Source organism: Poecilia latipinna, unplaced genomic scaffold, assembly GCF_001443285.1.
Source record: "Poecilia latipinna isolate Pla-1442-1.1 unplaced genomic scaffold, P_latipinna-1.0 Scaffold1388, whole genome shotgun sequence".
In the NCBI taxonomy this organism is placed as follows: Eukaryota; Metazoa; Chordata; class Actinopteri; order Cyprinodontiformes; family Poeciliidae; genus Poecilia; species Poecilia latipinna.
In genome coordinates, this window is record NW_015114004.1 from 1 (window position 1) to 23,725 (window position 23,725).

Genomic DNA, 23,725 nt, shown 5'->3' on the forward strand with positions numbered 1-23,725 from the left:
CAGTTAAAGACAGCTGAAAAAAAAACATGGCATGTCAACCATCTTACTAAATGCACACTTAGGTCATTTTGTTGTACTATGCTTAACAATGAAGCCTGGTTCTAACACCAGTCACTTGGTTTAACTTCACCTGATCTAGCACACCATAACAAGCAGGAAGATTGCTGGAGTTGATCAGCTGCAAATTCATTTCATAGGGAAGACCCAGGTAACATCTTTGGAAGTCCAAAATGGCAGGTTCAAACTCAATCCCAGGCACAACACACCTGTAAAAACAGAAAAGATGAAGAATAAAAATGAAGAAAACAGAGGAAAAGACTTGGGATTCATCTGTGATCAGGAAATATTTGTTCTTCCAATTACTAAAACCAACATTTTAAAATGATTGACAACATTCTCTCTGAAAATGGTCTGAAATCAGATCTCTGTTGTTTATTAGTCAACAAAAAACAGCAACATCACCTTATTTTAGCCAAATTAAACTGTTTTTGCTGTCAAAATATGATGCCTATAAAAACTACTCTTCCCCTTGGATCCTAGCTTTGATTTAAAGTACAAGTCAGGGAATGGATACAAAAAGATCTAAAGCACTGAGTGAGCATTAGCTTGTGATAAAGTTAAATGCAACAGAGTAATAGAAAAAGAGAAAAGTGTTTTTATTTAAGAATTTTCTGAGCATGTTTCTGGTTGTCAGCAGTGAGTGTGTCGAACCTGGCATTGAGAGGCAGAATCGTGATTTCCTCTCCGACACCTTCAACATCTATTGCTAGCGCCAGTTCATATTTCTTCACTGTGTTCGAGCACAGGGTAACCTAATCACACATTTGAAACAAGCAAGAAAAAAAAAAGAAAGTGTTTATAGGAATGTTAATTTTCATTTATTTTACATCAACACAGACTAAAATCATTATTTCAAAATGTGTTCAAATTAGTTCCACTTCCTTAAAGAAGATTCTACAAAAACTGGGAAACGTAACGTTTTACCCTCGATAATTTAAGTTACATGAATTAAGTTTAAATTCATTAGTTTAAAATAATTGCAGTAAGGTTTTTGAAATACTAGAAACTATTACGATTGCACTATGTTTACGTAACACAATAAAACATGAGTTTTACACAAGACACATCTTTGGAACAGTAAACAATCTACACGTGACATTTACTTTTAAGAAAATTAAAAGGAAGATTAAAAGGGATTATCAATTTAATTTGGTGCCCACTAAGTTAGAAATTAGACCAGCCAAATGTCAAACTGTTGCAGTGTCATTGCGACGGTACCTTGATGCTGACATCAGACATGGCATCCACAGTGCCAGTTGTTGGACTGACAGTAAACTCCACTGGTCGAAGAAAACGGTCCCAAGTTGGATATCCTTGCCAACTCTTTGGGGACAAATCAGACACCTGTTGGGTACTGGTAATGCTACGAGGTCCTAACCCGTCCCCCATGACATGTAAAGCAAAAGTCATTGGAACAAATGATGTGTTGAAAAGGGTACATGTCTGTGTTGCTGGAAAACCTATAGAAAGAAATATTTTATAAAATATGGAAGAGAACATTAGTAGAGTGGATGAATCTAGGTCGATTGATGTTCTGATCTTCAAGGTGACTTACCAAAAGCTACGTCGCCGAAATTTAGTTCATACACATCAAAGTGGAAAGTGGGGCCAATTACACAACCCCTGAAGTAAAGAAAGGCAGAAAAACATGTAACTATTTGAAAACATTTTCCAAATTACACAAGTACTGATTATGCAATTAAGATTAACAACAAATTGGATTGATATAAACACTTTAACAACCTCAAATACTGACTGTCTCTGTAATTAACTTGGACAGTATGTTTACATGCCATCTTCACCTGAAAGTTAGGATTTGAGTTTGCGGCTGTCCTGTGACAATTAACAGCAAATCCTCAGAAAAGCTTCCCAAGGTCCGACTGTGAAAACTGATTTCTACAGCCTGGCAGATCCCAGGGGGAATGACACCTTCCTGGGGCCGGATGGAAAAACACAGGCCAAATGTGGTCTTAGGGTGAGAAAACTTGAAAGGGGCATCAATCAGTCCCTTGTTTGTCATCTGCAGCTAAAAAAACAACAAAAAACAATTTTGTCACAAGTCCCATTGCTGAGTAAAATTATGTTTTACATAAAACTTCTGATGGACACTCAGTAATGCAAGGCTACAAACTCACATGGATGAGTTCAATAGAGTGTAAAAAAGTTCCAACTCACTGAACTTGGACTGACAACATCAACTTAATTTTCAAAACAGATTCTGAGTGAAATGAGAATACTTTGTAGAGCCACATTCAATGTAATTATACCTGCACATTCTTCAACCAATTCAAACCTGAGCTATTTGTAAAATAGCTCAGTCAGATTGGATGAGACTCCTGTGAACTCCAAATCTCCAGTCTTACCACACATTTTCAATTTTATTTAGGTCTGGGACATTCTGATACATACATGCACTGGTTGTTAAACTCCGGCTGTATGTTCAGCATTGTCCTAGTTAAAGGTGAACCCAGGCTTTGCCCCTGTATTATGACCTCACTGGGCCACCAGGCTTGAACAGGGCTCTGGAAAATGGCCAAAGTTTGAGATATTGTTTTATAACACAACATTCATTAAATTTGTTCACTACTTTATCCCTGACAGTTCCGCTGTGTCTTCATGATGCCGTTTGTTCTCTACACAGAGCAGCTCTATTTATACAAAGATTAAACAACACATCTGGACTTTGATCATAGATGACTTTTGAAAGCAACTGGTTGCACTGGTTTTTCAGTGAGAGGTGTCAGAGTAAAGGGAACAGAATACAAACGTCCAACACACTTTTCAGATCTTTAACTCAACTACTAAACAAGATCATGGACTTCAGGCTAACCAATTTTGCAAATCCACCATTTTTACTTCTCAAAACCCTTTTGTAGTCCAAATTCAAGGATAGTGCAGCTACAAGTAGATACGTCAAAATTAATTATGCCATCAACCAGCATCAGAAAATCTTCAAAGTGCCTGGCTAAATTTAATTTTTCCGAAAAATGTACCAACATCAGTGGGGAAAGTCGTCTTTGTTTTTGTGAAGCCCTTCAAGGACCAAATGTATGACTGAAATGAGAAAAGGGTGGATTTGCAAAAAAAAAAATCCCAAAAAACTGGGACATTGTGTAAAACATAAATAAACAGAGAACATGATGATTTGCAAATCAGTAAAAAATTTTGGAATGTGTTGCAGGCATCAAAACAAAGATAATACACGTGAGTCTTAAATATCTTGTCCTTGTAGTGAAATAAATTGAATATAGCTTGAAAAGGATTTGTAGATCATCATATTCTGTTTATGTTTTACACAACATCCAAACTTCATTGGAATTGTAAAAGCATGACATGTCCACTTTAGCAGCAACTTTGACAGTTCCAAGTTGCTCTTCTAGTTCTTACCTCATAATGATCTTTGTCACCTATAAACACATTTCTTATGTCCATCAGGTTATAGTTGAGCTCGAGTTTTGGTCCAAGCCCTTCACCTTTGATCCGAAGGGGTAATGATGATTCCTTGCCTAAACAGTGACAGTGACAATTCAATTTCAAATTTTCTATGTAACAAGTTTAAAAGCTAAAGGTAGTTGGCAATCATTGCCAAGAGTTTGGTCACTGATGCAGATGGTACGTTTTACACACTCTGAAATATGTTTGCACTGATTTTGATTATATTGGGATAATCCAGGTGTCAATTTGCTTAAATTGTTGACTTTAATGACAAAATATATTTAGCATTTTAATAGATTTAGCATGTATTTTACCTGTAGTCATTGTGTTTTTTCTCAAGACGATCAGCTAATTTTATTATTTTTTTTTATTATATCATTAATATAGATGTAGCTCTAAACGAGCCCAGCAGAAATCATTATAATCAGCAGACAGACTGCTACAGAAGAGGGTCCAGATGTAATTTTATTCACCGTCTAATTGTGTTAGCAATGGTTATCTCCAAAGAAAGTGTGAAGTCATCATTACTTTGCATAAAAATGGCCTCACAAGCAGGAAACTGAAGCTTTGAATATTGCGGCTGAATAAATAATTGTCTAGACAATCAAGAACTTCATGTGAAGAGATTCAGTTGTGGTGAAGAAAGATGCAAAACACTCAACACTGCCTAGCAAGCACCAGGCCTGGCTAAGAGCTAGAATGACACCATCAACAACAAAAAAGTGTAAGTGTGTCCTACGTGCAAAATGATGAGCCAACATATGGAGACCACTCTTGTGACAAGAAAGGGGACGAAGACAGTAATGAGACACCAAGGACAAGCTAACAAGTATTCAAGTAGTCCGTTGATGATATGTGTGTCTATGCTTGTGAAACTATCCAGATCTTTACCTCACAGAGAATCTGGTGTTCGTTCTCAAATATCAGGTTTCAAAACAAGACAGATTACATTGGTGTCAGTGATGGGCTTTAGTCTATGCGTATAGATGCTTGTTTTGCTTCATTATTTTCTAGGTCACAAAGCTTTACAGAACAAATGTCATATTAGTTGGTCAGATCCTCACTTGCCATGGAAATTTATGGAAATTTGGAATCCGGCTCAAAGGAGACAAAAGATGGCCACATGCAAAGCTGTCAACTGCCTTTCAGAGCCACTAAGATTATATAATTGTTCAACAAATTGCACTTAAGTTGCTGCTCAGGGAATGAAGCTGGTTTTCCTTGTTTTCATGTTGGACAGATTTAACATTACCGTATGAAATACAGCTATTGTTGCCCCGTGAAGTAAAATAATATGAATAACAAGAACAAGCACGAATAACTCCTTCGCTCAATAAAACATGTGCACAAATGAGTGAATTGTGTTCTGCCGACTGGGAGAGGGAAGGAAACGTGAAGGACACTCTGTTTACAGCCAAACCTGTAGTTTGCTACCGAGACTCATTTTTGTTTGTCTAACCTTTGTAGCACAGACTCCCAGGGGGGAAAGGGGAATCTTTTATGAGAAAACCAAAACTATCAATTTACAGAGCAAGAGGGATGTGCGCTGAGCCTGACTTGTAAAAACAGCCAGCTTCAAGGTGGGGAAGAACTACCAAACCAAAAGATTTATTACTAGTTTATGATGGCTTTCATCATGAAAGAAATTGTATTTACAAATTCCATATATTTAAATGTACAGAGTAGAATTAACGTTTTAAGAGATTCTATCAACATTTATGACCAAGTACTCAAAATACGTTTTACAAAAAATTTAATTTCCAGAGTTCTTGATCCTTTCACCATATTTCTAAATATTCAATTTGAATTTATGGCAACTATTTCTACATGTCATATTGCTTAAACAAAAACAAACTAGCAAATCTCACTGTTTTCTGTCTTCAGATATAGTAAGTGAGATGTGACGTCATCCCTACATTCAACTGTCTAGACAAATTTCAGAATAATTTCTGATCAAAACGTCTGCCACGTGTTTGTTACCTAAATCCTTTGACATACATTCTACTACTATACATACATACTGCTAGCATAAAAAAATACAGAAATATGAACATTTAAAACACTACATGCAAGTAGGTATAGTGCATTTTCATTATTCTATTTCAAAACTAGCAAAAAGCTTAAGTTGTATCTACTAACCTGTGACATTACAATAAACGGTGTGTTGGTAAACTTTTGCCTCCTCTGGCTTGAAGACGATGAGAAAGTTTGCTGTAGTGTTAGGCCAGAGCTCTCCCCTCTGAAGCAAAAATGATCATTAATTTAGTGAAATCATGATGCAGATGTAAAACAGAAAATAGCGATACCTAATACTGGTCGCGAACTTGACACACCAAGAACTGTGTTTGCACGCGTGTGTGTATGTTAGGAGTTTAAAAAAAGTTTTTGTGTTCCCTACTACTATCCCCAAATATCTTATCAAAATTTGTGTATTGACTAAATTACATAGTTCACTCTTTCTTCACCAATCTTTCCCTCGCATTCTGTCCACTGTTTCTCAAACATGCTTGAAATACATAAACACACACACTCCTTGACCCTGCTCCCATCCCATCCACCCCCACCACACACACACATGCACAGCAACTATGCTATGAAGCTGTAGGCCAAATGAAATCACAATCTGACGTTGCCTGATGCTCATGCACAAAATATGCAGGGTTGGCCAAACAATAACTACAAACTTCACAAGGCCTTCAGATTAGCTCAAGGACAGTGTGAAGAGCTTCATGGGAATGGGTTTCCATGACTGAGCTGATTTATCCAGGTCTAACATCCCCATGTGCAATAATGCTAAACATGACATTCAACAGAGCTGGACACTGTTGAATGTCATGACAAATTGGTTTGGCAGCTGTATGGAGAATGGTACTTTTCTAACTCCACTGTGTCAACTGTAAAGCTTATATCGTAAGGTGTAAGGTGAAAACAATTAGTGGTTTAATAAAAAAAAGAATGAAAGGATAGTACAGTGAAGAAGTGAAAATGCAAACACACCACCGGCTCCAATGTTATGCCGCTGAGTGAAAGTGTAGGAGGGCAGTCCTCTGCAGCTTGGCTATTGCTCTCCTGCAGGCTTTGGGACAGCAGCAGGGGGTGATGGATCGCTTTGGGGTCAGACTCGCACCGACTAGGTCGACACATATTTCCCTCCCTTTTCTCCTCCAACTGCTGAAGCACAGAGTTCTCCCTGGAGAGTGGACAGAAGGTGAAAAGGAATACAAAGTGTAAGTAAGGTGGGCCAAAGTGGAAAAACTGGCTCATGAGAAGAGCAAAAAGCTGCTGACGGACAGAAAGCGAATGCAGTAAGAAAGCTTGACTGTGTGCATTTTAAGCTTTTTCTAATCCAAACCTGAAAAAGGACAGGTCATCTTCTGCCTGACTTGGCAACACTGTCCAATGGTACTTAAGAGGAATGTCACTGCAGTTGGTGAGTGAAACTGTCTGAGAACTGGTCAGGGAGATATAAGTCTTCTTCAGATTTACAGGCTCAGGTTGAAGACAGATGTTCAGTTCCTCCGAAGTCCCAAACAAACTGATGTGGACATCTTCACCTGAGAGAAAGATGTAGAAAACAAGCAATCCTGTTAAAAGTCATAAAACCAGTGCTTTAATTGTTTCATTAGCTTGATAAGAGAGGGTGAGATGGAGTGATTTTTACCATTTTTACTTTACAAAACAAATTTAATTAAAGGAAATATTCTGAATAAATAATAGCAAGCTCAACAAAGGCCACAATTTTAAGTCATACATAAATAAAACTGTCTGTTTCAGCTGTATAAGAAGGTGCTTGAAGACAATGTGAGACAATTGTAAAAAAAAAAAAATAATTAAAACTGAAGCAGAACTAGTCATTGAGTTTGTCCTTGATTAAAGCAACAACCAGGAAAAAAAAGATGCAAAATCAGGTTTTGTATAAAGCCACCAAGAACAAGGAGCCATGTAAATTTAGTAACTCTTTGTTTACATTCAAATCAGAGACAATGCAATTTACGCATGAAGGCGAAATGATTTTCTTTTAGTCCTTGTTTGGTGAACGTCTCTTGTAAAATTTCCACTATAATTAAAATATTCTATTGCAGGTACATATGAATACATGCAGAGTTACACTGTTATTCTGGTAATGACAAAAGCAAAATTCTGACTGAACACATTTGGCTGTGGCCTTTTGCTTCTGTGGTTTGTAATAAGATCAACAATGTTTAACATTTTTACAAGCAGCTCAGCGATGGTGATTTTTCTCACACTATCTAGTTTTTTAACAGATAAAACCTCTTTGATGTGAGTAACTTCAGAAGCACATCTAAGGTTGCTAGATAAGTGTCTGCTCAGTTCAGTAGAGAAAGAATGGGATTTGCAAGGCCCAAGACAATCCAGTTTAAAATACATTTAACATCAGAATATTACATGAGGCGTATAACAAAACATTTTAAGACAAAAATGTGGGCATATTCTAAAGCATGATTAATTCCCGATTAAACATTACTTTCAAAATGTACTTTTAATCTGAACGCATATTCTAATTTATTGAATGACTGTAGATTCACGTTGATATTATGAACAGTATAAGGAGAATAATCATAAATCAAACATAATTGTCATTTCAACACATATTGAAAAATGTAATTCTATTTTAGCGTGGCCTTTCAAATTCAACATCAGACACAGCTATGTCTTTCTGTCCCACCTCAATGAACATAAAAGAAAGTGTTCAGCAGGCAGTCACCATATTCTTTCATTAATGATCTTCATTAATCGAGGGAGTTACGTTTTATTTTCCTTGTAGTTATCTTAAGCCAGCAAACAATCATAAGACCAAAGCAAGAAATACTTTTTTTTAATCCCAGTTGTAGGCCTAAGCAGCTTCTTTTGTTGCCTTTTTCATGGCATTCATCTATCTAAATGAGCTCTTCTCCACATTTTCATTTAAATGAATCATTTAACATGTTGCTTCTTAAAAGGGAACAGAGATTTTATTGAATGTCAATAACTAAAACCACAAATTAAAACAAGTGGACCTAAAGAAAGAAAAATGGTTCTGATATCTGAGACAGCTGGCTGTTTCGGAAAACATATATAGGAAAAGCCAGTGATCAATCAATAAGATTCAAAATCCTTCAAAAAGGGTAAAAGTTTGAATTAGAAAATCTATTAAAGTTTAAAGATTTTCTCAATAAAGATAAATAAAAGAATCAAATCCATCTCTTGCTGGGTTTTATAAGGAGTGATAGGTGACTAGAATCTGAAAAAAGTTTCTATTACTGACTTGTGGAGATGCTCTGAAATGAAATAAAAATACTTAGAAAGCAAACAGTGAATAGTTTTTGCTAGATAAAGAATATTTGATATAGATAAATGTAGATTAGTAAAATCTGCTTGTAATTAAAAGTAAATGCATAGTGAGATTTAAAGAGTGCTCAAGTTTGCTTCTAATTACCACAGACAGTTCTATCATGTGCAAGAGAATATATATATAAAGCATGGCATAGAGCCTCAGAAAGGCTGATTTATTTCTACAGGAATGTCTGTAAATTGCTGAGATATCATCAATTGACTAGAAGCAAAAAAAAACAAAAAACATATGAGGTGGACGATGAATGATGGAAGGAAATGAGAGGAAGAGAAACAAGAATTGTGGGATACAGAGAGAAAAGCAATTATCTCTTAGGACTGTGATGTTATGACAGGAGCTGACAGGCAGGGAGAGCTACAGCTTATTGCTCAGCTTCCATCACGGACGTCTCTTACCCGATTCTCCTCCTGCTGGCTTTCTTTTCTCATAATTTCTTTGAGAACCCAGCAGCAGGGCTCATCAGCTCCCTCAATACATTGATTACTGCAGATGCCGCAGGAGGTTTGTGGGAGAGTACAACTATCCACACATGCTTGAGTCTGAACGCTTGTATGTTTTGTTTGTGTACGCTGCCTTTTCTTAAATTGTTTGGTGTGCTTGCAAACAACCATCAGAGTCCCATCAGTGCTGCAGACCTGTCAAAGTAAATGCTTCAGCAATCCCTAAGCGCTGTCCATCTTGTGCTTAAAATTGGTGGCAGCAACAAAGTCTGATGTTTTCAAGACACAACAAAGATTTTAAAACATCGCACAGACAGCAAAGCAAGCTGTAACACTGCACTGGCTTTGAACAGAAAGCAGCAGATATGATGCCGCGGGTCTGGGCGTGCATGCAAAGCGACACACTAAAACACACAGATGAACTGTGCAATCTATTTTTCAGATTTGTTCAGGTGTTGGTCATTTCACCACTTTGTACATTTTGTACTGACCATGCTTCAATTTTCAATTTTCATGTTTTCAGCTTCAACAACTTCAAATTTGAAATGATATTATTATTTCTATTCATACTCTACGGTAAGGAAATGTTATCAAACTTCAAATATGCAAAGATAAAAGCTAGACAAAGAATCTATTCCCCATAAAATAAAAAAGAAAAAAGATCAGCAGTATTTCACACACACACGGTTATTAAAAGGAGAAATATGTCTACCTTGATGATGCATAGCCAACACGATTAAACTTTTTTTTTTTTCCTTTTTGGCATGTGTAAAATATCACAGGATTCAGAAAGTCTGAAAATAGCTTTCGAAGAGACTTATGTGACCAGCCTGGGTCAGAACTAGAGCTTATTTATCCCAGTCCCTAATGTGTTTATGTTTTGAAGTCACTATTTTTAGACCCCAGCATTTAGCTAGCAGATGAATGGTTGCTGTTCATTAGTAAAAAAAAAAAAATCTGACTGCAGACAAAAATTTGTACAAAACTTTTAAACAAAGCTTGAACACTGCTTGGAAGAGAGGTCAAAGGTTTTTCATTCAATATCCATCCATCCATCCATCCATCCATCCATCCATCCATCCATCCATCCACTCACCTGCTCAACCAGGTGAGAGCAGGCAGGTTGTCACTCTCCGACAGGGCAAAACACACGACACAAAATACTTCACACAAACATACACATGTTTACATCTTTCTATGTCACAAGGTCTTTGAAATGACTTCCATTTATATTTCCTTCATTTCTACAGTCCAGCCATGACCCTTTTCCAAAAACAGGACTTCTTCTTATGGAGCTCAGACTCTGGGTTCTGTTGCTGAAAGACAGCTAGGCAAATAAACTTGACTTGCATGTAACGATTGTTGATTAAAGCATTGATTAAAAATTCAATCAATGCTTTTATCTCATAATAAATTTGTTGATTGTATTGCAAAGTACAATCTGTACTGGTGGAGTACAAACATAACATATTGATACAGAAACTATCCTTTTGTGATTTTGGTGTTTTTAGCAGCTCTGATGCTTTCTATGATGACTTCAGATTTCAACACGGTCCATCAGGAGGTGTTTCAAAAGAGCCATGATGATAGAACAGTAACCACTAATTATGCCAGTAATGCAGACAAAACAATAAATTTTGTACTCATGGCTATTAGCTGAACATATGCACGGTGAGTTAATAACCTTAGGGAATGTATTTGCAAGGCTGTGAAGATAGTGTGACATAAAAACAGGAAATACAACCAAAAGCCCATCTAACAAATCTGACATGCAGTACAGACATTATTGCCACTTCTCTTATTGTGAATCTGTGTTTGGCTGTTTGTGTGTTGTAACTCAGTAACTCTGTTTTGCTTTCGGGTCATTGCTAGTCTCAGAATCGTATTAAGGTGTTTATCTCCATGACTACAGCAAATATATTTTCTCCTTTCCAGTTCTATTTTATGCAAGCTCCAAACTATATTTCTAGTCTCAATTTGTGTCTTCAGACCACTCATACATATAATTTGGAACTGTTAATATTAAAATAGATTATATTTATCGGCCATATTTAATGTTACGAAATTATAGGAGAGTCCTCTCTGAGTTAATATTCATGTTAAATGACAGCAGGTTTAACAAGAATATAGATATAAGTTTCACAGTCTGTCAAATAAATGTATACAAATCTCTGAAAGTGTGCAGCCTCTCATTTAGGTCACCTCTTACAGTGTGTAAGGATTTTGTTTTAGATGAAATAACACCAATAAGGACAGTAACAATGAAATCACTATCATGTCCTCAAAATTAAAGTTTGTTTTTGTTCGTGTTGCAAAATTCAACATTGGAAGAATTTCACTGGAATTAACCAGTATTTATTGGACTTTATACAAAAAGGAAGAAAGAAACATGGAAATATAAAATATTAAAAGACTAGCCCTTAACAGGGATTTTAAATATGAAGAAAATATATTTTAGCATAATCTTGACTAAACAATAAGATTTCATGCAAGTGAACTTGATGAGGAAGGTGCAGAAGAGGTCATACCCCCACATGCAGTAATATCATAAAATGTGCAGTTGACTTTTAGAGCTCAGAAGCGAGCCCACTTAATTGAGCCTGTGGTCTGCATACAGTAAAGTAGGTTTTGTAGATAAAGTAATATAAATATAAGTATATTTGATATAAGGTATTAAAGTTTAGCTTCACTTAGATTTCTGTCTATAAATAAACTGTTATATTTGTGCTTGCATGTAGTTGTTTGTTTCTAGTTAATGCCCTTTAGTTTCTATAATTCCCACTGAATTGTAATTTGGAATATTTTCAAAATTACCAATGTTAACTTCAAAAGGATAGTGAAAGGAAAGTATTTGGACACAATGGACATTTTGACGATAAGCTTAAATGAGTCTCACCAGTGTCATACTGCAGGATGAGGTCTTCCTGGAACTGTCCAACTTTCATGGGCTGGAAAATCACAGTCACCTGGATGCCTTCCCCAACATCGAGAATATCAGTAGAGGGCGTCACTGAGAAAGGACTGTTCACAACAAAATCGGCCATGAACAATTGAGACATAAATCTGTGATTATTGAAATCTTATACAATGTTTCCAGACACTATAGCTCCTGGAGATTTTCTAAACAAAGTTGCTTTTTTTTTGTTTCATTTTGAACAGTTTTATTCACATCTGTTTTGAATATAAAATGTATGAGAAATATCTCATTTGAACTCATGACATGTACTAGTTCTAACCTTTTTGTGTGCATCTTGAAATTGGCCTTACAGTTGCCTATGTTGCAAACAAAGTGAGTTTTCTCTGTGGATGCTTTCACTAGACAAGTAGGTAAATGAATCTCATCTTTAAAGTCAAGTATGGCGCGGGGCCCAATGGCACGAATTGGAATCTCAAAACATTCTCTTGGAGAAACACAAATCAGTCTGTGGCTGTAATCCTAAATTGAGAGAAGAAACAGACACAAAAGTTAAAAAGACAAACCAATGAATAACTGAGATTTTTTTCCTCGCAAAATATATAGACACAACTAGTTTATATATACATTTTACTCAAATAAATAAAAACTCTTACATCAGTTATAACCCACTTAAAGATTTTTTTAATATATAGATCAAACTAGACATATCTGAACACCAAATCTCAACAATCCAACTGGATTGAATTACAGTTTTTAATAACATACATATGGTATTAATAACAGTGTACTCCTCAGTCAAACGTGAAACAGCCTTTGCTATAAAGATAAAATTGAGCTTACAAGGAAGTCACAAGCACCACAGATAAAGAGATGTGATTCCTAAGTCTTACCACTAAACTCAAAGCCAGGGCATCATCATCACATAAAAAGATCATTCTGATAACTGTTAAAGAAAATAATAACTATGACAGTGAAATTAGATTTCTACACTTGACAGCAAGTCCCCTCAAACAGCTACCCTGTAACTCTAAGAAAATGTTTTCTAAATTCAAATACATCCTCCCAGAAGCACAATATTTTATCTACCTAAGACTTTCTGCTTCATAAATTTTGTAATGAATATTATTAGGAACAGCACCTTGCTCTCCTGTGGAGTGAAGAATACCATAAAACTGGCACTCATTCCTGGTGCTATTTTGCTTCTCCCAGTCTCTGGACCAGCCACGTAAAACTGTTCTGAAATATCCTGGTCCAACTTCACAGGGTGTGCAACCTTAAACAAAACAACAATTGCTGAAACAGCTGAAACAAAGTAGAATTCACAGAGTACTAAAACTGACTCCTGCTTGTACATGTCTGTTTCAATCCACCATGAACTTTTGCAATTATTTGCCATTACTTGCACACAACGCTGCTATAATAAGACACAACATGTTTATTTTTGCTTGGACAAGCCAAGTTTTGTCCATTTATCCCCAAATATGTGATGACTGAAAGACTCATGAAGTCATATATTGCTTTTAATCAGATGTATTTGAAAGATTCAAATTTTCATTTGATCAAACCTGGTCATTGTTGAGAAGCAGCAGAGGCAAACTGTAGGTTTGTAAGGGAATAAAGTTCTGGAAGACCAGCTCTGATGGGTAAGGCTGGAAAATCGGATGGTCCGGTTTTACTGGGGACAGCTGAAAAAAAAAAAACACATGCATGCATATTTCTAAAGAACTCCTTCTGAAGCAGCGTCTTGCAAAATAATTCATGCACCTTTAAACCATTCCACATTTTGAAACAGTACACCCACAAGCTTTAAGCCTCTGTTTTAGGATTGTATGTGACAGGTCAACATATGATGGCACTCATTTGTGAAGAAAAAAAAAAATAATGGTTTCCACATTTTCTTTAAAAACTTGGAAACCGAAAGGTGGTATGCATTTAGTAGTTTGTAGATTGATACCCCTATTTAAGTACTATGCAACAAAGTAATTAATATTTAGAGTCCACAGGTCTTTTATTTAATCTCAGTGTAAATACAGCTGTTCAGTTAAGGCCTAAAAGGTTTATTAGAAAACATTAGTGAACAAACAGCATTATCAAGAACGAAGAAAACAGCAACTGACCGACACCTATTTTGTTTGATTTAGGTAATGAAGCTTGCCTTAAGGCATGAGATGGATAACAAAAAAAAATTATTATACTTCACAGTTAATCAAGTTTTACAATACAGAATACTGGATAGAGTCTGGCAAAACAAATGTGTTTTATCATTGTGTAATTTATCTGTTCCTTGCTTATCTGCACCTGGAAAATACTACAAGAAACTTTTAGCATTCCAGAGTTCTCAAGACTGAATGACATGTATGCAGACAGTAGAAAGAGGATCTGAAATGGTTTTACCTGTGTTTTAAGAGGTAAAGAAAGCAGTTCCCAGGATTCAGACATTAAGCGGAAAAAATCTAAAAGTAGCATTGCCTGTTTTAAACGTCTCTAAATCTTACAAGCTATATATAGAACAACATAGCTTATTGAAGTTAATCTAAATTACTTCTGTTCTGACCTATTTGGTGGATACTCAGCAAGACTTTCATTTATCCCTGCAGGATAAGTGGCCCATATTGGATATTTGTCACTTTCAGATTTGCATATTTAATAAGTCAACAGAAAAGCATACAAGGTGAAATGCAAATTTTTTAATTTGCTGAGGAGGTATTTATTAATTTTAAATACCTTGAATGAACTTTTGACAGCAAAGTATGCTGGTCAAGTAGCAGCTGCTGACTGATGGAAGCTAATTTGGTGCATAAAGTGCATCACATTATTGGTATTTTATATGATAGACCGACACAAAGTAGGGCATAACTTTGAACAGAAGTTTAAGTTATGTCTTCCAGTAATTTTCTTCCTGGAAAAAAGACACATTTTCACATTTCTCACAAGTAGATAAAAAGTCTGCCGTGTAGTTGTATTCAATCTTCTTGAGTCAATATTTGTCTGTCTCTACCAGCTTTGCTTACTACTATAGAAACTTATTTTCTTGCAAATTATTTTTGTAGCTGAGAATTTGTTTCTTTTTTTTTTTTTGACTGGATAGAGAGAATTCTGCAAACATCAATTTTCATGTCCTGCAAAAGATTAATTCCATGTGGGTGAGAGCTTGGATTGGACTATTCTAACACATGAATATGAATTGATCTAAACAATTTTACTGTTGTTCTGGCTGTATGTTTAGAGTCGTTTTCCGGCTGGAAGGTAAACCGCAGGCCCGATCTTAAGTCTTTTGCTGACTCTGTAATTTCCCAGTTTCTGCAAAGATAAAAGTATCTTCACACCAAACCCACAGTGAAGTGTAGTCCAGAGAACTGCTCCTCACTGTGGGTGTGGTGTATTCAGGCCAATGTGCATTGTTACTCGTTTGTCAGATATTTAATTTTCCAATTAAGCCCAAAACCATATTTTGCTTCATAAGACCAGATCACTTTGTCCACTTGTGTGATGTGTTATCAACATGGCTTGTGGGTAACTTAGAAATTGGATTTTCATAGCTTTCTTCTTGCCACTCTTCCACCAACAGTAGATTTATTGTCTGCAAGACTCACAGCTATCCCGTCAACAGATTATCCCATACTAGTTCTAAAACTCTGCAGCCTCTTGGCTGCTTCTTCTTTTAATGCTTTCCTCGCTCACAAGTCAGTTAGGTTGCATCTCATCTGACAAACTTCAGAGGTTTTCAAGGAACAGCTGTAATTGTACAAAGACTACATTGCACACTGATGGACTCTATTTACTAAAAGAATAATGAGAAACCTTTCATACAATATGTTTTTATTATATGTTTTTATTCATTGTTAGGATTGTCATTTATAATGTTTTAATAGCACAAAATGTAAGCTGTTTATAAATCCAATCTCGGGACCAACGGTTCATGTGTCATCTCAAACCATTACAACTGATTTATCTCATATATTATTACTAAAAAGGTCTGGAGGAATGACAACATTTGCTGACATCTACCATGCAATGAGTGGTGTTGCCTTCTGGAGTCTCGAGCCTGAGGGGCAGATGGATCTCTGTGATGTTATCCAGGCGCTCCTCTGAGGACTGCATCATTTCTTGCTTAAAAACTGATGGAGTCATCTGCAATCACACAACAGGGTCTATTATCCAGTCTGCACTGGCTGTCTCTTTATTGTCAGATCAAACACCAGTAATGAAAAAGCTTAGTTCAGTGAGAGCAATCAACCATATTTTGTGGTTAAAACCTAAGCTACACAATCTGATGGCGCCTCCTTATCAGTGTACCAGAGACAAAGAAACATCTAACTGCACTTAGCCCATTTCAGGGGTAGGTCAAAAAGGAATTTCAGCTGGATTAATAATGTAGCAGGAAGTCTTATGATAAATGCAATATTTAACAGCTGACAGGTTTGGATTCATAAAACACTGCTCAGAAGCAATTAAGCTGCTTTAGAGAAGGAAGGAAAGGAGTTAAATAATATGATTGAGTGGAAATTTTATTTATTCCACGAAATTAGCAGAGGGGGGGGGCTGTTCATTTACCAACTTGTTCTTAATAAACTGTTTTCTTTAGCATTCATTAGAGGCTCAACATCTCAAAAGGCTATTATTAAGTTGTGACGTGAGGGCAAAGGTAAAATAGGACATAAATTGTTCCAGCCAACCACATCCAGAGTCAGATGCTGAAACAGCTTTAGCCATTTAACTACCTGAAAATCTGAATACAGAGAGACACATGTTTAGTTGAATATGGATATCACGTCAATCTGAGAGCATTCATAAAAGAAGCAGGATAAAGCACTGGCATAAAATTGCCACTGCAGTCAAGGATTGATTTTTGTTTCCTATAAGGAGCCAAACTAATTATTAGTGCAATTGGTCATTTGAAGAAGGTTCTTTAAAAGCATTAGACAATATCCAAAATGCAGTTCACTGATTACAGTGAGCATGAGAGCTCATCAAGAAAACCCATCTCAAATGTTTCCAGTTTTTTTTTTCTTTTTTTTTTCTGTTTTTTTTTACTTTTGATGATGCTATTGATAAATAAAGCACACAGAAACAGCAGGATCTGCTCACCCGCCTTGGCTTCTCGTCCTTTGGAAGGACTTTCAGTTTAAGAAGCCTAACTGTTTTCATCTGAATGACCTCTGTAGTACAATCACCTGAAAAAAAAAAACATGGTGTATGTTACTTAATTCTTGCAAAACAATTTGTAACACATAGCAAGATGAATTCCAGCTAATCCGCAGCAGAGACTCTCTGGAGAGGTTAATGCAGCGCAGAAAATAATTAGCCACTCTCCCACACCGCTCTCCTTGTGTAGATAGTACAATTTTCAAACTACGAATAACCAGACACACGAGCACTTATTTTTCCTGTATCAGCTACACAATAAGCAGTATAGGGGTGTAATATCTCATATCACCTCCTGATTAATACAAATGATTGTTTTTAATTTTGGCTGAAAGCAACATTTCTTCATAAAATTATAGCTTCAAACTATAGGCTGAGTCACAGGTGCTGTAAATGTTTTAGAATTAAACAAAAGAGAAAACGTCTTTGTTGTGCTAAGAACGTAATATTGAACTACAAAAAATAGCTGTTCCTAGCGAAACAGCCGTGAGAATGCATATTTGCAGAATGACTGCAGCAGACTATAGTCATTCTGCAAGAAAAAGTAGAGAAAAGCTTAAGAAGTAGAAGAAAGCAGAAGAAATTGAAATAGTTGAAACAGATGAACAGTGAAACATAGCAACATAGGAAAATGCATAAAATAGCAGAAGCAGGAATTATTACAAAGGCAGAAATATTTGAAGAATTGAAACATAGCAGCACAAAAACCATAAAGGAGCAGAAGAGGCTGAACAGTTTGATATATGAATTGCTAAAATTGATTAAAGATTGCAGAAGACCTTAAACAATATTAAAACCAGTAGAAGTAGAAGGCATACAGAAAAGTACACAAGCAGAATGCATAGGAACAGATAAAAACAGAGCACAAGAGAAAAATACATTGAAAGAATAGGAGAAAGTGTGACATGACTGTACTCCAGAGGAGTTTGACAGAAAACAGTAAGACATTCTCACTGACTAGTTCTTTATTATTATTAAAACAGAAACACTAGTAGTGAGAATTCTTACTATTCTATTATTTATTATCCAGTCTTCCTTACGTTTTTCGTCGTTTAACTACTTTTGCTATCTTTCACTAATTCATATATCAAAGCGTTCAGCTTCTTCAGGAGAATGGTGCTGTTCTCCTGAATAGCACCATTCTCAACAGTTGCTAGAGTGTACACTCTAGTAACTGCCGTTTTTGAACTTTTTCTGCTTTTTGACAAACAAAATGATGCTGTTCATACATATTTCACTGTAGAGAAATAATTTATGCATTAAAATGTAGCTACGTGTGTCTACTTTATGGAATTATTACTATTATTGCTACAGGTCTTACTGTTTTCTGTCAAATTTCTCTAGAGTACAACCATGTCACAATTTCTCTTATTCTTTCAATGTATTTTTCTCTTGTGCTCTGTTTTTATCTGTTTCTATGCATCCTGCTTGTCAACTTTTCTGTATGCCTACTGGTTTTCCTATCTTTTAAGGTCTTCTGCAAGTTTTAGCAATTCCTATATCAAACTGTTCTGCCTCTTCTGATCCTTTCTGTTTAATGTTTTGCTATATTTCACTGCTCTGCTACGTTTCGGTTGCTAGGCAACCGAAACGTAGCAACTGATTAAACAGTTTCACTGTTCTACTGTTTCAACTATTTCTGGTTTTGTACTGATTTCCGCTTCTGCTAATTTATGCTGTTTGCTACGATTACTGATGGTAGTTTTAAGTCCTGAAACTACCATCAGTAACTGTATAACCTAACACGTTGGAGTTATTTTTGGTTTTAGAGTATAACAACATTTTGCCAGATGAAGGTTTCTACTCACCGGAATGTAAATGTCGAAAATGATGACGTCAGCTTATTCTTCTTCTTGGGTTTTTGTGGGATGAGTTCTTGTGAGAAATTCTGTTCCCCTGTGAAAATCTGTTCCCCCTGTGTCGGGAGCGCGTATTGCAGCCAGAGAAGTGGATCCGGTGGGCGGATCTGACCATTTTCACTGCGCTTCTGATCGACTTCTCTGTAAAAACTACTCATAATAATCATGTCAATGTTGTAACTTTCAGTTTAATCGGCAGCTATCAAAATAAAAATAAATAAACGAGGTCCTGTGTGGAGGTCTTTTTTACGCTGTTTTGTGTCATTTTAAACGCGAAGAGAATCGATCTTTTTTTTTTTTCAGCTTTTGTCTCGTAAGCCTGACAAATAAAAGTCAGTAAACAAACAGGTTTCCAACACGTAGTGTGCATTTATAATTTTTCATTTCTGATAAAGGAGGAGGGAAGCTGGCCGATAGCAGGGCACAAAAATAAAGACTTCCTGAAAAGATCAGAGTGTAGACTTTTTGGTCAATCACGTTCTAATGTAAAATATGACAGATTACTGGATTAAGGAAATGTCTAGTATGCTATCACACATAATAATTTTTTAGAATTTGGAAACAGTTGATTTTTATTTCCCAAAGTTATGGGGGGAGAAGAGGAGAAAATTGATATTTCAGCGGCCTGAAATAATGTGTTCCCCCTCTTTAAAATGGAAACAAATCAATTTACCTGCAAAGTCTTTTACTGTGTTAATTCCCCTCATCATCAACAAGAAATCCTGTGATTTTCGTAACATTTTCTCTTTTTTTGCCAAAGTTAGGATGGGGGAATAAAATATTTTAACCGCCTGATAAAATCTGTTCCCCCTACATAAAATGGAAACAAATTAATTTACCTGTAAGTCTTTTACTGTGTTGATTCCCCTCATCATCAACAAGAAATCCTGCAAGTTTGAAAACATTTCCTCTTTATTTCCCAAAGTTAGGATAGGGGAACAAAATATTGTAGCTCTTTCAGCCACCTGAAATAATATGTTCCCCCTACTTAAAATGGACATGTACAGTGAATTAATTTATTTGTTACCTAAAATTTGAATCAGTAAATGAAGCTGTATATTTCAGTTTGCAGAAAAACTCCTAGCAAAAGTGGTTGTGGATTTTCCTGTTTCTACTGCGGCGGAAATGAGGTTGGACATTGCTGTGAGACTTATTCTTAACAGTGGTGATTATAACATTAATATTCTTATTTTGAGTGTTAATGAAAATTTTTATCATGACCATAACAAAAAAAAAGTACTTAGCCTAAAACTTAATACATCAAGATGTGAAGTCAACATGTGACGCTGAGGGAACCTGCCCAAGCGTCAATATATGACGAGTCGGGAGTGAGAATGTGTTGAAATAACACATTACGTGCTCCAAATATCAAACCACTTCCCACGTTTTTAATTTTATCTCTCTTCCCTTTATTGACATCTGGTCCATTCAGAGTGCCATTAAAACTGTTAAACTGATGCAATTCTTTTAAAAGTTAAATTTCCTATTATTTTGCCCATTGGCCACATTCCCAGACAGTTCACTGGACGAGATTAACATACACTATGTATGTACATCTGTGTTGTGTCCAGATTTGACGTAGCAATTGTTCTCTGAACTAGGAATTCACTGAATACTCAAACAGTCAGAACATTATGAATTGTTCCTTCTAGGTAATGGCTGCCATTGAAGCATAAATAACAGCTACAATTGTGTGCAAGTCTTTTCTCTCAAGATTTTTTCACAGCTCATCCAGATGGAGGCTCTGGGGAGTGCCGATGTTGAGCCTTTCACCTCAAAACCTGCAACGAATTGCCAGTGATTTCTGTCTTGCTGCTGATCCAAGATGTGCACTGGTGGACCACAAGGCACTCTTGACGTTTTACCGATGGGGCTTCATACTGACGTGGAATTTCTTGACTTTCACTGCATTTTTTGTTATCATGAATTTGTAAACTGCATCTTTTTTTCTTCTAATATAAGATAATCAGAAGACTGTCAAACAACATTAATCCCTTTTGTTTTTATGGTCTGTTTTCAAGGAGAGGTATTGCTCGTTATAATGCCTCTGTTTTGTCTATACCATTTGTTTTGGCTGTGTATTTAGAATGACTGTTATTTAGCACTGAACGACATCTTGAAAGGATGTATTATGCCTGAATCAGGGCAGTTTGATTTATTTACTGGCAAGAATCAACTGATTGGTGGTACTTTCACGAGAGGAGAGGAATGTTTTTTGTTTGTTTGTTTGTTTTTTTTGTGTGGTTTTAACTCCTGATCACTTTCAGATTTATGTTGGGTGAGCATGTATTCAATCAATTTCATGAAACTTTAGATGAAACCAAAGTAAAACTTTTAGGCCTGTTTAGGTCGGCATCATCCTTAATACACCATTCTCACAGTGACACATGGTGGGCGCAGCATCTTGCTGAGGGGTTTTCTTTAGTCGGGACACAAAAACATACACAGCAATGACACAATGTGAAAAAGCTCAAAATGATTTGTGAGGTTTGTATTCAAAATTATTAACCTGTGTGATCATTCTATTTTTTTAATCCACTAATCCCTTTGGCTGCCCTGGTGATGGTTCATCTGAGGATTCAACACTTTTCATAAAAACCAGGAGGCTTTGTCATATTTTCAGCCCCACAACCAAGTCACACTTGTTTAGAACACCAGTGCCGAAAATAAAGTGTGCCTGAAAGCAGAAAAAAACACAGTGTCTGTCGCGGTGTTGCCTTTGCTTAAATTAAGTTATTTATTTGTTTGTTTAGTAGAGCGTTCTTGGGAGAGGGGAGGGAACACTTCCTTCCACCAGGGGGCAACACTGCGTCATTTTAAACTCACTCTCTCCTGAACTTTCTTTCGCAACCTCTGTTTTGGAGGAAGGTGGTGCTATTGTGGACAAGCGCTTGGCGCTCCTGCAGATGAGCGTGTGTTCTCCAGGCTGCCCTGATGGATAAATGCTGAGAGGCGGCCGAGCCCATGGTGACCTCTGTCGCTTTTACTATGTCTGCAGAGGCAGCAATGATGCTCTGTCGGAGGACCCGAAGTCTGGTGCGCGGATGAGTTTTCGAGTGCTCTGCAGCCTGAGCAGAAGAAACACGATCTGGCAGACTGGATGCAAACCACCCAGGATGTTTTAACTGCGCTGCCTGTTAACTTTTTGTCTTTTAATTCTTTTGCTGTTTTTGACTTCATTTGGATGCCTTTTTGTGGGAGTTTTCGTGTTGCTCTGCAGGGAGCAGACATGGTTTTGCGCACTGGAAGTTTAACCCTGCTCTCCTAAACTCCCCATCTTTTGAGTTTTTTTTTTTTTTTTTTTTTTTTCCCACCACAAGTTTATAACCGAGTCTGCAGGAGGATTGAGGCACGAAAGAGCAAATGGCCAACGAGCGCAAACCGCGGCTCTGCATCATGGCAAAGGGGGACAGCGGGTACGGGTTCCACTTGCACGGCGAGAAAGGGAAGAACGGCCAATATATCCGCAAAGTGGAGCCGGGGTCCCCGGCGGAAGCGTCGGGAATGCGCGCCGGGGACAGGGTGGTCGCGGTGAACGGAGTCAACGTGGAGCGAGAGACGCACCACCAGGCGAGTGCATCTCCACGCGTGGGAATTCATATTGATGATTGTCACTCACGTTACAGGATGGGCCATCTCTGTCTGCAGGGGGTGCATCAACAGGTCATGCTGGCTTACTGAAACAATCAGAACAGTCAGGCACCCACTGCTCCAATTTAAAAAAAAAATCTTTTTATTGTTTTTAGAAAACAAAGAACGCGTTGACATTATAGATTTTTACTCAGCCTGAGAAAAAAAAAAAAAAAAACTTTCCACAGATAAGAACGTGCTTTTCCAGACAGCTACAGCCTGCGCAGCGCGTCTGTGCCAAGAAAAAGCTGCAAACAAGCCAACCCGCTGCTGCCACCGTAAATTAGGTTAAAACTGTCTCCAGTTCTGCCTGAACTGGGCTGTTTCTCTCCGAGGACTTGGCTCCTGCTCACAGAGAGTCTGAGGGGGTTTTATAATTATCTGTGTACAGCCCGTCAGGCTCTCTCTGTGACCTTGTTGCAGCAGAGATAAAAAAAAAAAAAAAAAATCAAGCTGTTGGTCGCTGGGTTCAGCTCTCAGGATGTGATCCGTCCTCTCATTTCAGTGGGACAGATTAAACTAGTTGGATAATGATGTTTGATGACATTTAAACTGTTGCAGACCACCTCCAAAACAGACCCTCACTCCTTATTATGCAAGAGATGCGGGTAATTTGGATGTGTGTCATTGAAAGATATAAACTCGTCACTGATTATCCTGCAATTGATCTAATGCTAGGTTTTGGTTTTACAACTTCGGTGGCCCGTTGTGGACCACCATAGTTGTGCTTTTCACATTTAGAGACCGAATATTTTGGCTATTCTACTTTGAAAATTAGCTCAGTTAGATAAGATAGAGAGCATCTGTGAACATTCATTTCCAAGTCTTGCCACAAATCTTCAGCTGGATATAGGCTTGGCCTTTGACTGGGCCATTTTAACTCGTG

At 37.0% G+C, this 23,725-nt stretch overlaps 2 protein-coding genes across 3 annotated transcripts in view; one reads left to right on the top strand and one right to left on the bottom strand.

Moving 5' to 3' along the window:
- Window positions 1-130: 130 nt before the first annotated feature.
- On the bottom strand, window positions 131-19,449 carry LOC106962229 (HYDIN axonemal central pair apparatus protein; the record flags this gene model as incomplete). The annotated part of the gene is made up of 16 exons (XM_015056511.1): window positions 19,159-19,449; window positions 17,294-17,379; window positions 16,214-16,336; window positions 13,771-13,890; window positions 13,344-13,478; window positions 12,525-12,724; window positions 12,185-12,309; window positions 6,848-7,049; window positions 6,493-6,685; window positions 5,635-5,734; window positions 3,448-3,566; window positions 1,863-2,086; window positions 1,616-1,683; window positions 1,279-1,520; window positions 712-812; window positions 131-266 (listed from the first exon to the last, which is right to left on the bottom strand). Coding segments are annotated over exons 2-16 (2,148 nt in total), but the record flags the coding sequence as incomplete, so codon positions are not given.
- A 2,629-nt stretch (window positions 19,450-22,078) lies between these two features.
- Window positions 22,079-23,725, top strand: part of LOC106962236 (Na(+)/H(+) exchange regulatory cofactor NHE-RF2) — a 34,227-nt gene continuing 32,580 nt past the window's right edge. For both annotated transcript variants that reach the window (XM_015056523.1, XM_015056524.1), the window contains exon 1: window positions 22,079-22,779. In XM_015056523.1, the coding sequence (XP_014912009.1) occupies window positions 22,573-22,779 (207 nt within the window). In that variant the 5' untranslated portion in view covers window positions 22,079-22,572. The remainder of the gene's footprint in view (window positions 22,780-23,725) is intronic.